At 50.4% G+C, this 22797-nt stretch overlaps 1 protein-coding gene across 2 annotated transcripts in view; it reads left to right on the top strand.

Annotated features, from left to right (window-relative positions):
* COP1 (COP1 E3 ubiquitin ligase) overlaps positions 1–22797 on the top strand; it is a 581242-nt gene that overhangs the window by 28844 nt on the left and 529601 nt on the right. Inside the window, exon 2 of one of the 2 annotated variants that reach the window (XM_063939702.1) lies at positions 17019–17102. The exons of the other annotated variant lie outside the window; for it this stretch is intronic. Within the exon in view, the coding sequence (XP_063795772.1) occupies positions 17019–17102 (84 nt within the window). The remainder of the gene's footprint in view (positions 1–17018; positions 17103–22797) is intronic. 2 annotated transcript variants of the gene reach the window in all.

Here is a 22797-nt window from a genome sequence, read left to right as displayed (position 1 = left end):
TACCGTAAAACAGGGTATTATGTATGGTGTGAAAAAACTACAAACAGTTTTTCCTGAATCAGAAGAATTAAATGACGTGTGTGATGAAGCGTGGGTTGCTCCTGATAAAAGTTGATAATTTCAAAAAAGTTATTGGCATTATACCCTTTCCCGCCAGAGGTTAGGGCGCGCTGGGAAACACCCCCTAAGGTGGACAAGGCGCTCACACGCTTATCCAAACAAGTGGCGTTACCCTCTCCTGAGACGGCCGCACTTAAGGATCCATCAGATAGAAAGATGGAAGTTATTCAAAAGAATATATACACACATGCAGGTGTTATACTACGACCAGCTATAGCAACTGCCTGGATGTGCAGTGCTGGAGTAGTTTGGTCAGAATCCCTGATTGAAAATATTGATACCCTAGATAGGGACAATGTTTTACTGTCGTTAGAACAAATAAAGGATGCATTTATCTATATGCGTGATGCACAGAGGGATATTTGCACACTGGCATCTCGGGTGAGTGCTATGTCCATTTCAGCCAGAAGAGCCTTATGGACACGACAGTGGACAGGCGATGCGGATTCAAAACGTCACATGGAGGTTTTGCCGTATAAAGGGGAGGAGTTATTTGGAGTTGGTCTATCAGACTTGGTGGCCACGGCTACTGCCGGGAAATCCACTTTTTTACCTCAAGTCACTCCCCAACAGAGAAAGGCACCGACCTTTCAACCGCAGCCTTTTCGCTCCTACAAAAATAAGAGAGCAAAGGGCTTGTCGTACCTGCCACGAGGCAGAGGAAGAGGGAAGAGACACCAACAGGCAGCTCCTTCCCAGGAACAGAAGCCCTCCCCGGCTCCTGCAAAAACCTCAGCATGACGCTGGGGCCTCTCAAGCGGACTCGGGGACAGTGGGGGGCCGTCTCAAAAATTACAGCGCGCAGTGGGCTCACTCGCAGGTAGACCCCTGGATCCTGCAGATAATATCTCAGGGGTACAGGTTGGAATTAGAGACGGATCCTCCTCATCGTTTCCTGAAGTCTGCCTTACCAACCGTCTCTTCCGAAAGGGAGAGGGTGTTGGAAGCCATTCACAAGCTGTACGCTCAGCAGGTGATAGTCAAAGTACCCCTATTACAACAAGGAAAGGGGTATTATTCCACTCTATTTGTGGTACCGAAGCCGGATGGCTCGGTAAGGCCTATTCTAAATCTGAAGTCCTTGAACCTCTACATAAAAAAGTTCAAGTTCAAGATGGAGTCACTCAGAGCAGTGATAGCGAACCTGGAAGAAGGGGACTTTATGGTATCCTTGGACATCAAGGATGCGTATCTACACGTTCCGATTTACCCCGCACACCAGGGGTACCTCAGGTTCATTGTTCAAAACTGTCACTATCAGTTTCAGACGCTGCCGTTCGGATTGTCCACGGCGCCTCGGGTCTTTACCAAGGTAATGGCCGAGATGATGATTCTTCTTCGAAGAAAAGGCGTATTAGTTATCCCATACTTGGACGATCTCCTAATAAGGGCAAGGTCCAGAGAACAGCTGGAGACAGCTTTAGCACTATCTCAAGAGGTGCTAAGATAACACGGGTGGATTCTGAATATTCCAAAATCCCATTTAATCCCGACAACTCGTCTGCTGTTCCTAGGAATGATTCTGGACACGGTTCAGAAAAAGGTTTTCCTTCCAGAGGAAAAAGCCAAGGAGTTATCCGATCTGGTCAGGAACCTCCTAAAACCAGGAAAAGTGTCAGTACATCAATGCACAAGAGTCCTGGGAAAAATGGTGGCTTCTTACGAAGCAATTCCATTCGGCAGATTCCATGCAAGAATATTCCAAAGGGATCTGTTGGACAAATGGTCAGGGTCGCATCTGCAGATGCACCTGCGAATAACCCTGTCACCAAAGACAAGGGTGTCACTTCTGTGGTGGTTGCAGAAGGCTCACCTATTAGAAGGCCGCAGATTCGGCATTCAGGATTGGATCCTGGTGACCACGGACGCCAGCCTGAGAGGCTGGGGAGCAGTCACACAAGGAAGAAACTTCCAGGGAGTGTGGACGAGTCTGGAAAAGTCTCTTCACATAAACATTCTGGAACTAAGAGCAATCTACAATGCTCTAAGCCAGGCGGAACTTCTCCTGCAAGGAAAGCCGGTGTTGATTCAGTCGGACAACATCACGGCTGTCGCCCATGTAAACAGGCAGGGCGGCACAAGAAGCAGGAGTGCAATGGCAGAAGCTGCCAAGATTCTTCGCTGGGCGGAGAATCACGTGATAGCACTGTCAGCAGTGTTCATCCCGGGCGTGGACAACTGGGAAGCAGACTTCCTCAGCAGACACGATCTTCATCCGGGAGAGTGGGGTCTACATTCAGAAGTCTTCAACATGTTAATAGACCGTTGGGAAAGACCAATTGTAGACATGATGGCGTCTCGCCTCAACAAGAAACTGGACAAATATTGCGCCAGGTCAAGAGATCCACAGGCAATAGCTGTGGACGCACTGGTAACTCCTTGGGTGTACCAGTCAGTGTATGTGTTTCCTCCTCTGCCGCTCATACCAAAGGTATTGAAGATCATACGGCAAAGAAGAGTAAGGACAATACTAGTGGTTCCGGATTGGCCGAGAAGGACTTGGTATCCGGAACTTCAAGAGATGCTCACGGACGAACCGTGGCCTCTACCTCTGAGAAGGGACCTGCTACAGCAGGGTCCCTGTCTTTTTCAAGACTTACCGCGGCTGCGTTTGACGGCATGGCGGTTGAACGCCAGATCCTAAAAGGGAAAGGCATTCCAGAAGAAGTCATTCCTACCTTGATTAAGGCACGGAAGGAAGTCACCGTGAAACATTATCACCGCATTTGGCGAAAATATGTAGCGTGGTGCGAGGATCGGAGGGTTCCGACGGAGGAATTCCAACTGGGTCGTTTCCTACATTTCCTGCAATCAGGATTATCTATGGGTCTCAAATTGGGATCCATTAAGGTTCAAATTTCGGCCCTGTCAATATTCTTCCAAAAAGAATTGGCCTCTGTCCCTGAGGTCCAGACTTTTGTCAAGGGAGTACTGCATATACAGCCTCCTGTGGTGCCTCCGGTGGCACCGTGGGATCTAAATGTAGTTTTAGATTTCCTCAAATCCCATTGGTTTGAACCATTGAAAAAGGTGGATTTGAAATATCTCACATTGAAAGTGACTATGTTACTAGCCCTGGCCTCTGCCAGGAGAGTATCTGAATTGGCGGCTTTATCTTATAAAAGTCCTTATCTAATCTTCCATTCGGATAGGGCAGAACTGCGCACTCGTCCGCATTTTCTCCCTAAAGTGGTATCAGCATTTCATCTGAACCAACCTATTGTGGTGCCTGCGGCCACTAGCGACTTGGAGGACTCCAAGTTGTTGGACGTTGTCAGAGCCTTAAAAATATACATTGCAAGGACGGCTGGAGTCAGAAAATCTGACTCGCTGTTTATATTGTATGCACCCAACAAGTTGGGCGCACCTGCTTCTAAGCAGTCGATTGCTCGTTGGATTTGTAACACAATTCAACTTGCACATTCTGTGGCAGGCCTGCCACAGCCTAAAACTGTAAAAGCCCACTCCACAAGGAAGGTGGGCTCATCTTGGGCGGCTGCCCGAGGGGTCTCGGCATTACAACTCTGCCGAGCAGCTACGTGGTCGGGGGAGAACACGTTTGTAAAATTTTACAAATTTGATACCCTGGCAAAGGAGGACCTGGAGTTCTCTCATTCGGTGCTGCAGAGTCATCCGCACTCTCCCGCCCGTTTGGGAGCTTTGGTATAATCCCCATGGTCCTTTCAGGAACCCCAGCATCCACTTAGGACGATAGAGAAAATAAGAATTTACTTACCGATAATTCTATTTCTCGGAGTCCGTAGTGGATGCTGGGCGCCCATCCCAAGTGCGGATTATCTGCAATACTTGTACATAGTTATTGTTAACTAATTCGGGTTATTGTTAAGGAGCCATCTTTAAGAGGCCCTTTCTGTTGTCATACTGTTAACTGGGTTTAGATCACAAGTTGTACGGTGTGATTGGTGTGGCTGGTATGAGTCTTACCCGGGATTCAAAATGCCTCCCTTATTGTGTATGCTCGTCCGGGCACAGTACCTAACTGGAGTCTGGAGGAGGGTCATAGGGGGAGGAGCCAGTGCACACCACCTGACCTAGTAAAGCTTTACTTTTTTGTGCCCTGTCTCCTGCGGAGCCGCTATTCCCCATGGTCCTTTCAGGAACCCCAGCATCCACTACGGACTCCGAGAAATAGAATTATCGGTAAGTAAATTCTTATTTTTTAGTTGGTGGTGGCAGGTGCAGCATACCTTATTTTTGGCACTGCTCTAAGACTCAGACTGCAGCAGGCTTGGACTGGCCCACAGGGGTACAGGGGAAACCACCGGTTGGCCACACTGCCTGGGGGCCCACCTCCTACTTTAAGGATCAGGTTCCAGACTGTGCACTTGTATTATACATATGCAGACACTCCAACATGACCCACCCCACTAGGTGCAAAATGCTCTGTTCCTGGACTTCCCTCTTAATTTATGATTTCCATCACATGTGTTGAACTAGTTAAATGATAACAAAGCTGTTTCTTCACAGGGGATGGCAATAATAAATTAAGAGGGAAGTCCAGAAACAGAGAATTTTGTACCTAGTGGGGCGGGTCATGTTGGAGGGTATGCATATGTTCCCTTATACAGTACTATGGTGTATGTTCTACAGTGCATTGCTGTTATTAATCTGGTACATTATCATGCATGCAGCAGCTGAATTTACTGTATATATTTATGAAGGGGCCCAGATGTTGCACTCTCTAATGGTTAGTCAAACCAATGAGGTGGCAGGCCACACACCCTCTGCAGACTGGCCACACCTCTAAACATAGGCCCCTACCACTGCATCGCCTCGGTGGGCCCTGCATGCCCCAATCCAACACTGGACTGCAGGACACGAACTGCCCATCTTTGATTAGCAGAAGCAGCCAGCTGGATCTCCAACAAGCAGTATAAGACATCTGCAGGACAGCCCTGTCACAATCACACGGGCCGCCTTCTCAAAGCTGAGGCTGAGTTTGACTGCACCTAGCATGGTGGTAAAGGAAGTGGAGGAGGAAGCGCTGGGAAACTGTGCGGTGCAGTGAGGGCTAATGAAGCCTTCTGCGCCGTCATAAGTAACAGTCTTACTCAATGCTGGCATTTGAACCCCGCATCTGGGCTGGACTCTGGCTGGCTGGCAGTGGGAGAGGTAGGTTGCGGTGTAAGCATGGGGAGACTGGACCTGCAGCTCCAGCCTCCCCATTGGTTACCACACGGACTTGCTGTTAGAGCCGCGGCGGGTCCTAGTGCCAGCGGTTTCTTTTATCAAATCTGACTGACGGAAATAGCAGTAGTGCTGCTGCTGTTCTCCTTTTGAAAAAAAGAAGTGAGAAATGACAGGGGGGGGAGGGGGGGGCATGGGCCCGAGCCCCCCCCCCCCCCCCGAATCCGCCTACGCCCCCTATCACATGCATACCGGCTTGTGTTAACACTGGTATGCATGACTACTTACCTCCTGGAACAGCTCTTATATTAACAGCTGTTTCTTGCGATGAGAGGACTTCCGGGGGTATTACCCGGTAATCCTATTGCTCATGCTTGGCATGCGCAAACCATGGGGGAAAGGAGAGGGATCCTTTGGATCACTCTCTGAGGAAGCATAGCAAAAAGAAGCCTTTCCGGAGCTTTAGCATATCGGCACATCACAGCCCCATAGAATTCTATAGGGCTTGCGGTGCAGACGGACCACTTGTTGAAAATGGTAGTTTTCTGAGGTTTTACTACATTTTTTTTATTGATACATCCCACCCTATAGTCCCTTTCCCCTATTTCCTGGCATGTAAAAATATCATTTAAAAAAATATATATATGGCCTCTCAAGCACAAAAACAGCAACTCCAGTAACAGGGGTATACATTCAGGGGGTTGGGTATGGGTCACCATGCTGGCACTGGGATTCTGAGTAGTAGAATGCCGGCAGGGGGACGAGCGCAATGAACCCCTTGCGGGCTCGGTAGCTCGCCACAGGTTCTGTTCCCACTCTATGGGTGTCGTGGACACCCACGAGTGGGAATAGTACCTGTTAGTCGGCATGCCGACTGTCGGGCATTCAAGTGTTCGGGATCCTGGTGTCGGTAATGTAACTGCCGGTCTCCTGACCATTGGTCACATAACTACATCCCTTTTTAGATATGTCCCAACCCCATTTGCTTAGGATGAGCCCCACTTATTATTAACAGCAAGAATTTAAAAAAAAAGTTACATTTTTATATTTGTGTCTTGTTAGATTTACTATTCACATGTATGCGACTTGGGTACTTATTATTTACGCTTTCTGGCCATTTACTATAGTGTGTACCGTGCATTGTGCAGTGGTGCCAAGAGAGGGGGGAGAGGGTACAAATTACCCGGGCCCAGGTTTGATGGAGGGGCCCAGGCCCCCAGAGCCGTCTTAACAGCAGTGTAGGCCCCTGGGCACATCAATGCACTGGGCCCCCTACCCATGCTCTAGCGGTAGGGGTGGGAGGAGCTATCAGCAGCAGTGTTGATGTGCCGCAAGCGGTAGGGGATGTTCTATCTTCCACTCAGCATGTAGGACCTGGAGCGGTGATTTCTGCTAATTACTCCTTTACTGCACAGATGGGGCTAAACTGTAGAAGGGGTCACTTGGCTGAATGAAGAAGTCCTGGTACATGACTTCAAGGGTGGTAGGGGGTGTTTAATACGTAGGGGAGGGGTGGCTAGTGGAGTGGGCTTAATATTTATCATTTTACGGTGGGAGGGCAGCTTGCTTGACTGCAGATATCTCAAGTTCCTGAAAATATATTTCTTAGCTTTGAATGGGATAAAATATTAGAGAGTCCCACCTTTCAGAAGGTTCTGGGAACTTGGGGATCAGAGTTCAGGAGCCAGAGCAATTCACCAACGAATATATAAAACTGCATATTAGGCATGTGGAGCTGGAGCAGGGACCAGCTGCTTGAAGGCTGATATCTCTGGTTCTGGGCATAGTAGAAACAAGCTGCCAGTGTCCGCTAAAAGGGGAGAGTCCCAGCTTTTGGCTTATACCCTTAGAAATACTCAAAGTCAGACAGAGGTGGTCATTCCGAGTTGTTCGCTCGGTAATTTTCTTCGCATCGCAGCGATTTTCCGCTAATTGCGCATGCGCAATGTTCGCACTGTGACTGCGCCAAGTAAATTTGCTAAGAAGTTTGGTATTTTACTCACGGCATTACAAGGTTTTTTCTTCGTTCTGGTGATCGTAATGTGATTGACAGGAAGTGGGTGTTTCTAGGTGGAAACTGGCCGTTTTATGGGAGTGTGTGAAAAAACGCTACCGTTTCTGGGAAAAACACGGGAGTGGCTGGAGAAACGGAGGAGTGTCTGGGCGAACGCTGGGTGTGTTTGTGACGTCAAACCAGGAACGAAACTGACTGAACTGATCGCACACGGTGAGATCCCTGCTATGTTCGATTTTGACTATGCGATTTCCTTTGAACTCCCCAGAGCCCAGATAGGACAGATTTTGACTATCTGTGCTTGAGATTTTGTCTATGTACGATTTTGACTAAGTGCCAATTTTGACTATACTTTATACTAGATAGTACACTAGATAGTCAAGATTGACTTGCCTGCACAGTCTATCTAGCCTTACGATACCGACCCCACGGGATCGCGCATCAGGAACTAATCTGTATCACAAGCTGCCTAGCACCATGAGATATGCACTAACTTTTCATAAGATTTTGACTAGTCAAAATCTTACAGATTTATCTCACCGTGTGTACACACCCTATGTCCCGAACTACTCAGAAACTGCAAAGAAATTTCTATTCGCAATTTTGAGAATCTTTCCTTCGCAATTTTGCTAAGCTAAGATTCACTCCCAGTAGGCGGCGGCTTAGCGTGTGCAATGCTGCTAAAAGCAGCTTGCGAGCGAACAACTCGGAATGGGGGCCCGAACCCGAAATATCTGGCTGGGAAGAGCAATTAACAGGCTTGGATGGGGACCACTGCTTTCAAGTCGGATATCTCCGGTTCCCCAGGGCCGATTTTCATAAATCTGGTACCCCAGGAAAGAGGGGACCCTCAGCTATCAGCCTAGGGCCCTTATTCTCTTGGGGCCCTAGGGCAAGAGCCCATTGAGCCCATACGAAAAGATGGCCCTGCAGGCCCCCTCCCTCATACCTAGCAGCAGCAGCTGCAGCTCATGCTGGTGTGTACTGGGCCACAGTGTGGCCATGGAGGTGCGTAAAATACAATTTATATCAGTATTTACATGACCACACCTCCTGCGATTAGGTCACGCCCCTTGAAAAGCACCTGGGCCCATCCTGGCTCTCGACTGCCCTGACATTGTGTAGTGTGCTTTTGCACATCTTTTGTACTCTCAGTGAAGCCCACGGCCGGTAGGGCAGTGCCGTTACCCAGGGACATGTGACTAACACGGTGTCTGGTGCTGCAGTTCTGCTTGTAGCATCTGGGCATCTGTCTATTTACTCCGGCCATCAGCCCCACCCCCCTCACGTGATGTCACGTGTTCAGGGGCGGGCCAGCACAGGCTAGCTGTACACCCTGCTCCGCTGCTGGTGAAGTCACACCTCCTGGTGTATTCCTGCCGCATTTGCTACCTGTGCAGAATTGGATGCATCTTATGCTTGCGGCAAGTTCTGCATAGGTAGCAAAATGCATATTTTTTTCACAGATGCATTTGGACAAGCAAATATATAAACATCCTAGTAGTAATTGGTGTACCCCCTTCTTAAAGTAAACCTTAGTTACCTTCTAAAACTCAGTAAATAAAGACACGGAGACATGATTTTGGCAGAAAAATTGCTAGCTATTTATTTGACCCTAACCATAGCAAACCTGTGAATGGAAAAATTTGTTAAGCTGCCGAATCAGCCGGCAAAATGGTGGCAGAAAAAAGAACGGCTCAATTAACTATTGGTAAGGTTAAATTATTAAACTGACCGAAACCGTCCAACACCTTATCAAAAACCGGTAATAGGTGTCAACACAACCCCCACAGTGACTTCCCACCGCTCCTGGGTGCCCTGCCGCTGCCTCCCGGATGGGTGGTCGAGCGGCCATTAAGTCGATGGAGGTGAGTGCACCTAAACCAAATAAACTGAAGCTTACTACCTATATATAAGCGATACAACTACAAACTGCCGTTCTTTTCCGCCAATAAATAGCCAACGAATGAAAAAACCAGCCAGCAATCAAAACGCCAATGCACTCCGCATGATTTAAGACAACCTTCATCCCCATAGGGCGGGAGGGCGGGAAAAAGATTCAAGCAGCAAAGAGGCCTAAAATGGCCGCTGCAGTCTATATATACCTCACCCTCCCCTTTTTCCTAAGGCTGTACTACCTCACTTCTGGGTACACCCCCTCACAGGATGTTTAACCCATTCCTCTCCTATGCAGTCAATTCTTTCTCCTAAACATCCTAGTAGTAATTGGTGTACCCCCTTCTTAAAGTAAACCTTAGTTACCTTCTAAAACTCAGTAAATAAAGACACGGAGACATGATTTTGGCAGAAAAATTGCTAGCTATTTATTTGACCCTAACCATAGCAAACCTGTGAATGGAAAAATTTGTTAAGCTGCCGAATCAGCCGGCAAAATGGTGGCAGAAAAAAGAACGGCTCAATTAACTATTGGTAAGGTTAAATTATTAAACTGACCGAAACCGTCCAACACCTTATCAAAAACCGGTAATAGGTGTCAACACAACCCCCACAGTGACTTCCCACCGCTCCTGGGTGCCCTGCCGCTGCCTCCCGGATGGGTGGTCGAGCGGCCATTAAGTCGATGGAGGTGAGTGCACCTAAACCAAATAAACTGAAGCTTACTACCTATATATAAGCGATACAACTACAAACTGCCGTTCTTTTCCGCCAACAGCGAAGGACTCCCACCCAGAGTCCTCGCACCGCCACCATAAACTACCCTAACTCCTGCAACACTAGGAACAGATCCTCCAGGAAAAACATCATCCCCTCATCGGATAGATGCACACCATCAGGCCGAAAAAGGTGTTTGTCTCGGAACCGAATCCTGGGGTGGCGAACCACTTTGCCTCCGTGAGCCAAGACCCACTTCGCCACCGCCCCATTCACCTTTATCCTGGCCTCATCTATTACGCGTCCGTCCTCCACACCGCGCCAACTCAACCTTGGCACCATCAGGGAAAAAACCAATACACAATTGGTCCATGTTGCGGCCACCTTCGCCAGATCCTGTATCATGGCCCACCTTAGCTCCAAAGAAGTCCTCTTCCCCAAGTCGTTGCCACCTAAATGGACAACCAATACCTTGGGAATTCCATGCTTCCTAGCTTGACTGACTAATCTATTCAATAGATCTGTCCACATCATTCCTCGCCAACCAAGCCATCTGATTCCCTGACCTCCAGGGAACCTTTGAGCCGTATCCGAGGCCAAGGACCTAGCTGCCCAAAAGACATAAGAGTGGCCAACCACCCAAACGCGCAAGCCATCAGCGCAACAACCTGAATGGAAGGGAAAAGGGGTAAAATGTGTTACTAAAATCTATACCAGAAGATAGAAATTGCATTAACCTGAAGGATCTGCCAAAAAAGAAAAATTTCTTTGTCCATAGTTCCTAAGCCGCAGCAGTCACGGCCTAGCCGATCTCCCGATATACTATTAAATTTAGAGCAAAGCAATTAAGACTTTAGGGGAAAGGTAAAATAAACGAAAATAAAAACGGGGGGGGGGGGGGGGGGGGGGCGGGAGGGGGTATGAAAAAAGAGGGTAAAACATGAAATAACTCAGCTGGAGGTGAAAGCATAAAAACCTGCTGAGGGACTTTGATAGCACAGATTAGCCGAATTAAATGATTAGAATTCAGTCCGTCAAGTCAGGCAAAAATAGCAAAATAACTCCAGACCCCCGCTGCCGGCTCACGCCCGCAGCGGCAAGTGGCTAATCCCTGAGTAGGATCACAAACTGGTAAACGAACCAACATATAGTGAACATGACATGATCATAAAAACAGCAAACCTTAACTTACTCTAACTTATCGATGCCAGCTACGCTTCTGCAACAAATCTCAGGCGACGGGGCGAATGTATCGCTTATAACAGGACGACTTCCATCGTCCCACCGCCTGGATCTGGGCTCCCGAAAAACCCGCTGCCGCTGCCGCCGTAGCAGCCCCAATGCGGAAGGAGTGTGTACCGAAGTGGGAGGGGGAAAGGCCCAAGCTCGTCAGACAGCGACCCATCATCCACCGAAATTGGAACTTAGTTACTGGCAGCCCATTATAGTGCATCAACCACGACCCCTGACAGTCGGGCCTTACTGCTTCATATTGTACCGCCAACCGTACTGGGCATATGCTCTCATCCAATGCCGGAACCAGGGTGACCCATCGGCCCTTTCCCATCTGGTCCGTCTTAGAGCGTCGCAGTCTGCACAGCAGGGACCCCTCACTCACCACCACGTCACCCACCAGCATGCGCGAATCCGTACGCTTAGAAGGCGCTACCAACTCCGAAATCCTAAAGGCACCATGGTAGGCCATAGAAAAAGCCAATCTGAAAAGCAGCGATTCAAACAAAGACGATGCTATGGCTCCCACCGACCCAATGATGTCCGGCAACAGTGCTGCATCAATGGGCCTCCTTCTGTCAGGTGGCGTAGGTGCAACGCGCGCCCATCCTTTCATAGCTTTAAGCAGAATCCCGCTTTTTGTCAGATCTGGAACACCTTTAATTCTGCAGAAAAACGCAATGCCAGCCAGGTACCGGGACACCACTGCTCTGGACCTACCCGAAACATAAAGCTGCCAAATAAAAGAAAGCATCATCCGATGCCCGCTCTTACCTCGTTGCTTCCGTCCTCTGGTAAAGTCTTCCCACTCGCTCCAGGCCTGTTCGTAAGCCTTAAGCGTGGATGGCGCGACCGACCGCAGCGCTAGCCCTTCCATTCCGGCTCGATGACCTGCCAGACATAACCGGGACAAGGAAAACCCTGTTGATCGGCCTCGGGAGCCAGCAAGTAAAACCTATCCCAGTGCCCTCGCGATAGCGCATCAGCGACCCCGTTCTCCAGACCCGGCACATGCTGCGCACGGAACCAAACGTTCCTGCGCAAACAAGTAAGCAGCAACTGCCCTAGGACCCTCAGCACCACGAGCGATTTAGCCCTCTGGTTGTTAATCGCGTGTACCACGCCCAGATTGTCGCATCTGAAGAGGATGCTGCGATGCGCTAGCCGCTCGCCCCAAATCTCCAGCGCAACCATGATGGGAAAAAGCTCCAGGAGCAGAAGGTCCCTAGTGAGACCAGCCTGATGCCACTCCGCTGGCCATGCTGCTGCGCACCAAGCTCCTTCAAGATAGCACCCAAAACCGGATGCTCCCGCCGCGTCTGTGAAAAGCTGCAATCTGGCGCTATCTGTCGTTGGTGTTAGCCATATCCAAACCCCGTTAAAATCTTCCAGGAACGAGGCCCAGACTGCCAGATCTCTTTTTATCTCGGCTGGCAACCTTACAAAGTGGTGCGGCCGGGAACATCCCGCGGTTGCTCTTTCCAGCTTCCGGCAGAAAACCCTGCCCATCGGGATGACCCGACAAGCAAAGTTAAACATGCCCAGCAAGGATTGCGCCTGCCGCAGCTTAACCTTACGCGAGCCCAGGAACTGTCCAATGACCTCGCGAAGCTTAGCTACTTTGTCCAAAGGCAGGCGACACTCGCCCGCCACTGTGTCGATCTCGATACCCAGAAATGACAGGCAAGAGATCGGCCCCTCCGTTTTGTCTTCGGCAACTGGCACTCCGAAGTGACAAAACAAAGCTCGTATACTGAAAAGCAGGTTGCCGCACCGCGGCGAACCTGCCGGACCCGTACAAAGGAAATCATCGAGGTAATGGGCAACTCCGTGTCCACCCGACGAAGACTCCACGCACCAATGCAGGAAGGTGCTAAAACGTTCAAAATACGAGCATGAAACGGAACATCCCATCGGCAAACATTTGTCGATGAAATATTCCGATCCAATCCGGAATCCCATAAAACGAAATGAGTCCGGATGGAGGGGTAGCAACCTGAAAGCGGATTCGACGTCAATCTTTGCCATGAGGGCCCCGTTTCCGTAGCTGCGGACCAAATTGAGCGCCTCGTCAAACGATTGATATACTACCGAGCAATGGCCCTGAGGTATAGCGTCGTTTACCGAGGCCCCCGGTGGGTAGGAAAGGTGCTGTATCAGACGGAAGGCCCCAGGTGTCTTCTTGGGCACCACCCCCACCGGGGAGATGACGAGGTCAGCCACGGGGGGTGCAGCAAAAGGCCCCCCCATCCTGCCCAGCCTGACCTCCTTATCGACTTTTTCCCGCAACACTAAAGGCAAGGACCTAGCCGACTGAAGGTTCCTCTGCGCCCTAACTGTAACCTCGCTTGCAACAGGCAAGCGGAAACCAAAACTAAAACCTTCTAACAAAAACCTGGCATCGTCCTTATTCGGATACCAATTGAGCCATTTGCGCATAGCTTCTATCCTAACTGGCGTTGGTGCCCTGCGGAGCACTCCCGCCGGGAGCTCCCTTCGAATAGGGTTGTTTAGCGCGGGGACCCTGCCGAGCATTCTTGAAACAGGAGGAGGCCGGGTGGAAACCCCCGCAATGCAGGCAAGCGTGGCGGAACCGACACTGCTTGCCGTATGTACATGCCGCGTTGTTAAACGCGAAGCATAACCCCTTATTTCCTGCCTGTTTACCAGTCCGGACGGCCGACCTAACTTGCTTGGCCGGCCCCCCGACCCCGCCGAGCGCTTGGGCGGACGGACCAACCCGGGGTCCGTCCGCCCCAGCGCCCCGGGGCTCCGTGGTCTGTTGTGAGGCCCTGGTGACCCTAAGCCAGACCTCCACGTCTTTGAACCCAAAGTCCATAATGTACAACCCATCTTGTTTTTCTCTAAACTCCTCGTCATACCTACGCCATTCATCATCCGCCGACGTGCGCTGCATGTCATGTACGAGGTGCAGGTACCGGATGATGTTCATGTGCTCGTCTGGCCTGTCCTCGAGGTAACAAGCTGCGAAAACCCAGAACCCTGCAAGCCAATTATCGAACGTGCGAAATGCCTCGGCCCCTATGCCCTCCTTAGCGGTAGCTGCCTTGAATTCCTTCTTCGCGCCCTTCGTCAAGACGAAGATATCCACGAAGTCTCCTTTGCGAATGCTTTTGCTGCAGCTATCCCTGAGCCCTCGCATGACAGCTGTATATTCGCAGCGGACCACGCCCGGCAAGTCGCGTCGCTTCCTAGCCTTGCGAGATTCTTTGCTAACCCGCCTTCGTCTCTTATGCCGCTCCTGTCTCCCGGCTGCCTTTTTGGCGTATTTAATCGCCCGTTTCCTCGCCCTGGCCGTGCTACTTATGTCGGACACTGCCGAGGAAAGGGAGGAGGAGGAAGACGAGGAAGAAGAGGACGAGCTGCGAGAACTTGAGGAAGTACTCGCGACCGACACTGACTGCTCCGCCTCACCTGAAGCCGTAGAATGATCGGATCCAGATTCATCCGGGGCGATGTATGAAACGTCCTCAACTTCCGATTCCGCTTCTTCCGTATCATTCCGATCAACTGCGGGCAAAAAGGGGGAAAAGGACCCAGAGACAGAGAGTGGCGAGGGCCTAGCCCTACCATGCGATGGCGTGCTACGTGAACGCACATTCCCACCCCGCCGTGGCTGCTGCTGCAGCTGAGCCGCGGCCGCACCAAGCTCACGGCACGCCCGCGCGACCCTCTGCGCGGCTGAGCCCGCGCCCGTTCCGCTAGGAAACCCCCCTGACCCGACCTCGCGGTCGGGGGCCGCTGAGAGCGGGCCCAAAGCTGCGACCACCGTGGCGAGGGCCGTAGTGAACGCGTCCTGATCAACATCCGCACCCCCTGGCGACGGAGCGTCCCCCGCTGGGTGTCGAGCGGGTGGAACGCGCCGTGTGGACCCGCTGATGGGCACGGGAAGCCATGACCCATCAGGACCACAAACCGGTCGGCCTTGCGGGGAAAGGTCCGTATTGACTGGGTGCCTCACCCCGGACCTAAACCCCCCCCCGCTTGCCGAGCCCGCCCGCCCAGGAACCCCTGCGGCGATGAGGGCCCTGCTCCGTGCCTCATGTGAAGGCCGCGGTGCTATGCTGTCCCTCCCGTCCACCCTGCTGGCGGACAAGTGCCGCAAACCTGGTTGATCACCGCCAGGCCTATTTGCCCCCCTCGCCCCGCCGGAATTACTCCGTTGCGAGGAGGGATGAGGGGACATTGAACCATGCGGCGGCGCTGCGCGCACACGTGTGCGCGTGACGCCGCCGGAGGCGCGCGTTGGTGCGCGCGCCAGCCGTGCGCGCGCCCCAGCGCCTCCCATCCTGGCGTCCTCCGCCGCCGAAGCGGCCTGTTGTGTATCATCTGCACCCGACGATCCCGCGCTGGGCGCCTCAACGGGCCCAGGCCGGATCGCCGTAGTCTCTGCTGCTCTCCCAGTTCTCCCCCGCCGCGTGGACCTTGCAAGCGGCCCTGGCAGAGGAGACTGGTTGATGGACATCGCGACAGGAGCCGGGCGGCGTCCAGCGAGGCGCGCCAGCGCGCGCCCGCGGGCCACCACCGCCCCGACGCCCGCAGCTGAGCCCGGAGGTGAGGACCGTTGGTCCCCCCCCTCCAGGGTACCAGACCTCCGTGCCGTCCCTTGCCGCCCACCGCGGCCGCCAGTAGCCTCACTCACGACCGCAGTGCCGCCGGATGAGCGCGTCCGGCGCCCTGCACCCGACGGTCCTGCAGCAGCCCCAAGCCCAGACACAGCCTCCCCCGCACCGGAGATCCCGGCCCCGGGTTCGGCTTCGCTGGCCTGATAACGGGCCGGGGCGCCCGCAGAACGACGAGGGCGGCTGGAGGCCATAACAAATGGTTAAAGTTTCAAAGGGGAAACGATCTGCTAGGCAGACTTACCCCAAAAAGATTCAAGCAGCAAAGAGGCCTAAAATGGCCGCTGCAGTCTATATATACCTCACCCTCCCCTTTTTCCTAAGGCTGTACTACCTCACTTCTGGGTACACCCCCTCACAGGATGTTTAACCCATTCCTCTCCTATGCAGTCAATTCTTTCTCCAAATGGAAAAACAGACAGTCATATAAAATGTGACGGTGTGGTGCATATTGGCTTAACGTTTTAATGATGCCAGCACACCATTTTTCACATATGTATTTGACACTACATAATTTGACACCCTGACATATATAAATTCTTTAACAATTTGATAAAAAGCAATCAGATTGTAATGTATGGAACCAGCTTTAGACGTGGCTGCTCTAGTAGAAACACAGGGGTACCTGGAGACGGGTCTGGGACTGAGGGTCGACAGCACAAAGGTCGACACACCTTAGGTCAACTCCAATTGGTCGACACACCTTAGGTCGACATGGACAAAAGGTCGACAGGAACAAGGTCGACATGGAAAAAGGTCGACATGAGTTTTTTATGTTTTTTTGGTGTCGTTTTCTTCGTAGAGTGACCGGGAACCCCAATTAGTGCACCGCGTCCCCTCGCATGGCTCGCTTCGCTCGCCATGCTTCGGGCGTGGTGCCTTCGGTTCGCTCGGCACACTTTACCGTTCCAAACGTAGTCCACGTGGAACGTTAAGTATGAAAAGGTTCAAAAAAAGAAAAAATTCGTGAAAAACTCATGTCGACCTTTTTCCATGTCAATCTTGTTCCTGTCGACCCTTTGTCCATGTCGACCTAAGGTGTGTCGACCAATTGGCGTCGACCTAAGGTGTGTCGACCTGTGTGTGCTGTCGACCTGGAGTCCGGATACCCCTGGAGACACAGTGATTCCAAGTCGATCAAAGAGAAACATGCTAACTTGAATTTGTAAATTTGATAAAACATAATGCTGTATATTCTAAAAGGTTTTTTTTTTTTAATGATAATATCCCATGAAATATCTCTCTAGTCAGTGCCGGAAGAAAACCAGAACTCCGAATCCTGCGCTGCGGGTGGGACCGGCCAATCAGAAGCCCGTCAGCAAATGTTTCACGTGAGCTTTAAAAAAAAATAGCATCTGTAATACTAATAAATGACTAGAGTGACTAATTGGCAGTTATAGAACACACCTTCAGGGGTAATCACAAGTGATTGTATTTACATTATCTGTTTTATTGTGATTTTTACCACTTATTTATTGGTTGTATTGAAAACTATGAATAGTTTTATGTCCGTTATATGTTTTATTAGCCAATTGTTTATACACCCCCACCGGTGAGTTAATTCAACTTATTCTTGTATTTAACCCAGAATTGCCTGCTGGGGAGCTGCATGCATTTAATAGCTTACAGGTGAACACTATAATTTGATTGCGCCCGGTAATGTGTTTGTGTTTCTTTAATATACTGTATTACGGGGGTGTTTTTTGTATCAGCTGAAATTTTGCAGCCTTTTTTAGTGCATAAAGTGTTAATGTCAGATAAGGTGTTCAATAAGATGTTCCAGCCTTTCTAAGGGTGCGTACACACAATGCAATATCGCATACGATTCGGCTGATTTTGTCCAGGTCCTTACGATATTGTTTTAGTGTGTACCCTCGATATTGTGTTTGATGCGCGCTCCCGTGGGTTGTATGCTACATCGTACCTACATGCATGCTCGCCATGCAGTGTTGCCTACGAGGGCCTTGCTGCCCCAGCTTACCCCCCTTCCCCATCCCCGCCAGCATTCGTCGCACCCGACATCACCAATTGTGTATGCACTTGCCGATGTCGGGTCCCGTCGCGGACGACATCACATGGTTTGCGATGTCATCCTGATGTGTACATAGCCTAAGTCTGCTTGTGTATTGTGAGTTTCAGGATTGTCAATGGCAAGCTGCTTTTCTTGTAGTAAAAGACAGAGAGGCTGGAACGTGCCCACACACAGCTAAAAGACGTGTATTGTAGAGCAAACAAATTGGTGATCACTCGGTGTGTCGTTCCTCTTTAATCCTATTTGCTCAGACTTAGTTTCAAATGAGCGAGTTAGTGACATTACTACTTCAAGAAGCTAGCAAAGATCACTTATGTCAGCTTCCCAGTGCCCTGGCAGCTGCTGGCTGGGTGCAGTAATTAGTGTTTCAACTAATCTCTTGCACAATATGGGCTGTTCTTAGCTCGCCCTCTGGTGACCAAAGAGCTTTATGAAGCCGGATCTTCAATGCAGCATGTAAAAGACTTGCCAGTGCCAACGTTGCACAGAGGGCACACAGCAGTGGTACAGGAATGCGTGTTAGACATAGCAAGAAGAATACCAGTGCTATATTTACATGATGACGTACGGCTGAGAATGGTGCTCACATGGAGGGTTGTGTGCGCTCAGATTGTAAATGCAGATTTATTTCATGGAGCAGCTGTATAGTAAGAACGCTAATAAATCTTCAGTAAGAAGAAAGCTGTTAAGTATTATTTATACAGGCCCTAGATACAGAGCAGCACAAAGTGGATGATATGTAGAAACAATGGTGGTCATTCCGGGTTGATCGCTCGCTAGCTAGTTTTAGCAGCCGTGCAAACACTATGCTGCCGCCCACTGGGAGTGTATTTTAGCTTAGGAGAAGTGCGAACGCTTCTGCAGCAGAGCTCTGCAAAAACAGTTTGTGCAGTTGCAGAGTAGCTCTGAACCTACTCAGCGCTTGCGATCACTTCAGCCTATTCGTGTCCGGATTTGACGTCATACACCCATCCAGTGAACGCCCAGCCACGCCTGTGTTTTTGCAGACACGCCTGCGTTTTTGCAGACACTCCCTGAAAACGGTCAGTTGACACCCAGTAACGCCCCCTTCCTGTCAATCTTCTTGCGGCCGTCAGTGCGACTGAAAACATCGCTACAATCTGTGCACAACCACAACGGGCTTTGTACCCATACTACGCGCGTGCGCATTGCGGTGCATGCACAGAAATGCCGATTTTTCACCTGATCGCTGTGCTGCGAACAACGGCAGCTAGCGATCAACTCGGAATGATCCCCACTATATCAAAAATCGCTTATATGATATTGATTACTAAAATATATGGTAGCGGGGATCTTGTACACAAACCACTTAGGGGGAAATCTATCAAATCTTGGAGAGAGATAAAGCGGAGACAGATAAAGTACTAACCATTCAGCTTCTGTCATTTTTTCTAGTACAGCTTGTAACATGACAGAAGCTGATTGGTTGGTACTTTGGGGCAGATGTACTAAATGGAGAGAGATAAAGTACCAGGCAATCAACTCCTAGCTGCCATGTTACAGGCTGTGTTTGAAAAATAACAGTTAGGAGCTGTTCGGTTGTAGGTTATCTTTCTCCACTTTATCTGTCTCCAAGATATGATAAATCAACCCCAAATTCAGAGGAACTAAGGGGTCTATTTACTAAGCCTTGGATGGAGATAAAGGGGGACATTTACTAAGCAGTGATAAGAGCGGAGAAGTGAGCCAGTGGAGAAGTGTCCATGGCAACCAATCAACACTGAAGTAACATCAATAATTTGCATACTATAAAATTATACAGAGCTGCTGATTGGTTGATAGGGCCACTGGCTCACTTCTCCGCTCTTATCACTGCTTAGTAAATGTCCCCCAAAGTCCCAGACAATCAGCTCCTAACTGCCATGTCACAGGCTGGGTTTGAAAAATGACAGTTAGGAGGTGATTGGCTGGTACTTTATCTCCGTCCACAGCTTAGTAAATGTCCCCCTAAATCCCAGGAATAGATATGTTTAAAATAAGATTGATGTACAGCAGCCTTACCTGTAGCAACTAATACCACATAGTGAAAATAGAGCCAGAGTTTGGTTTTTACAGTTTATAGTTATAAAATGCATTGTTGGGATATGTTTAATGTGCCTTACATTCAGGGGTGCAAAGATGGGGCGAGTGTAGAATACTCAGGTCCAGACCCGTGTAGGGTCCCGGGAGTGCAGGGAAAGTGTAGCCATGCCCCCAGTGTCGGACTGGGGTATGAAGGGCCCACCGGGGGAATGCAGTCATAGGGGCACATATTTAGGGGTGTGGCCAGCCTCCACAGAGGCTTGAAATGCACAATAGTCTTGTGCAGTGTAATGCAACATACCTACCATGTATAATAAAAGTGCACAGTCTGGAACCTGATCCCTAGAGGAAGAAGTGGGCCCTCAGGCAGTGGGGCCTATCGGTGGTTTCCCCTGTACCCCTGTGGGCCAGTCCGACCCTGCATGCCCCTGATCCATGACTATGCCCCCCGCCCAGCGCACCATAGGTATATAACACTCGCCAATGGGGTCCGGTGTATTGGGTTGGTATAGAGAGCTGGGTACACTGCAACAGGTGTGCTTTCGCCTTCTTCCTTGGCAGATAGCTAAAAGGAACCAGACCCCAGTAACAATAATTGCAGTGTTTTAAATAAAAATACTATTTTCTCTAACGTCCTAGTGGATGCTGGGGACTCCGTCAGGACCATGGGGAATAGCGGGCTCCGCAGGAGACAGGGCACATCTAAAAAAGCTTTTAGGTCACATGGTGCGTACTGGCTCCTCCCCCTATGACCCTCCTCCAAGCCTCAGTTAGGTTTTTGTGCCCGTCCGAGAGGGTGCAATCTAGGTGGCTCTCTTAAAGAGCTAGTTAGAAAAGTTTTTTTTAGGTTTCTAATCAGTGTCTCCTGCTGGCGACAGGAGCACTGCAACGAGGGACTTAGGGGAGAGACTTGCAACTCACCTGCCTGCAGGAGGATTGAAGTCTTAGGCTACTGGACACTGAGCTCCAGAGGGAGTCGGAACACAGGTCAGCCTGGGGTTCGTCCCGGAGCCGCGCCGCCGATCCCCCTTACAGACGCTGAAGAACGGCAGAACGGAGGTCCGGAAACAGGCGGCAGAAGACTTCAGTCTTCATAGAGGTAGCGCACAGCACTGCAGCTGTGCGCCATTGTTGCTACACGGCTCACGGATCTCGGTCACGGAGGGTGCAGGGCGCTGCTGGGGGCGCCCTGGGCAGCAATATAGAGTACCTTAGAGGCAAATAAATACATCACATATAGCCATTAAGGCTATATGTATGTATTTAACCCAGGCCAGTTTATTAGAAAAACCGGGAGAAAAGCCCGCCGGAAAAGGGGCGGAGCTTATTCTCCTCAGCACTCGGCGCCATTTTCCTGCACGGCTCCGCTGGTGAGGAAGGCTCCCACGACTCTCCCCTGCACTGCACTACAGAAACAGGGTAACAAAGAGAGGGGGGGCATAAATTGGCGATATAAATATATATTGAGAGCGCATATATAAAAACAACACCTTCTAGGGTTGTTATATACTGTATAGCGCTTTTGGTGTGTGCTGGCAAACTCTCCCTCTGTCTCCCCAAAGGGCTAGGAGGGTCCTGTCTTCAATAGAGCATTCACTGTGTGGCTGCTGTGTGTGTCGGTACGTGTGTGTCGACATGTATGAGGACGAAGTTGGTGTGGAGGCAGAGCAATTGCCGATGATGGTAATGTCACCCCCTAGGGAGTCGACACCGGAATGGATGGCTTTGGTTATGGAATTACGTGATAATGTCAGCACATTACAAAAGTCAGTTGACGAAATGAGACGCCCGGCAAACCAGTTAGTACCGGTTCAGGCATCTCAGACACCGTCAGGGGCTGTAAAACGTCCCTTACCTCAGTCAGTCGACACGGGTACCGACACAGATGAATCTAGTGTCGACGGTGAGGAAGTAAACGTATTTTCCAATAGGGCCACACGTTATATGATCACGGCAATGAAGGAGGCTTTGCAGCTCTCTGATACTACTGGTACCTCAAAAAGGGGTATTATGTGGGGGGTGAAAAAACTACCTGTATTTTTCCCAGAATCAGAGGAATTGAATGATGTGTGTGATGAAGCGTGGGTTACCCCCGATAGAAAAATGCTAATTTCAAAGAAGTTGTTGGCATTATACCCTTTCCCACCAGAGGTTAGGGCGCGCTGGGAATCACCCCCTAAGGTGGATAAGGCGCTCACACGTTTATCAAAGCAAGTGGCGTTGCCGTCTCCTGATACGGCCGCCCTCAAGGATCCAGCAGATAGGAGGCTGGAAACTACACTGAAGAGTATATACACACATACGGGTGTTATACTGCGACCGGCAATAGCCTCAGCCTGGATGTGCAGTGCTGGGGTAGTGTGGTTGGATTCTCTGACTGAAAATATTGAGACCCTGGATAGGGACAGTATTTTATTGACTCTAGAGCAATTAAAGGATGCTTTTCTTTATATGCGAGATGCTCAGAGGGATGTTTGTACTCTAGCATCAAGAGTAAGCGCGATGTCCATATCTGCTAGAAGAAGTTTATGGACGCGACAGTGGTCAGGTGATGCGGATTCCAAGAGGCATATGGAAGTATTGCCATATAAAGGAGAGGAATTGTTTGGGGTCGGTCTTTCGGACCTGGTGACCACGGCAACTGCCGGCAAATCCACCTTTTTACCTCAGACCCCTTCACAACAGAAAAAGACACCGTCTTTTCAGCCGCAGTCCTTTTGCTCCTATAAAAAGCGACCAAAAGGACAGTCTTATCTGCCGAGAGGCAGAGGAAAGGGTAAGAAAGGGCAGCACGCAGCCCCTGCCCAGGAACAGAAGCCCGCCCCGGCTTCTACAAAGCCATCAGCATGACGCTGGGGCTTTACAAGCGGACCCAGGAACGGTGGGGGGTCGACTCAAGATTTTCAGCAATCAATGGGCTCACTCACAAGTGGACCCGTGGGTCCTGCAGA

Source organism: Pseudophryne corroboree, chromosome 9 (genome assembly GCF_028390025.1).
Source record: "Pseudophryne corroboree isolate aPseCor3 chromosome 9, aPseCor3.hap2, whole genome shotgun sequence".
Lineage (NCBI taxonomy): Eukaryota > Metazoa > Chordata > Amphibia > Anura > Myobatrachidae > Pseudophryne > Pseudophryne corroboree.
This window is presented reverse-complemented; position numbering and strand designations above follow the sequence as displayed.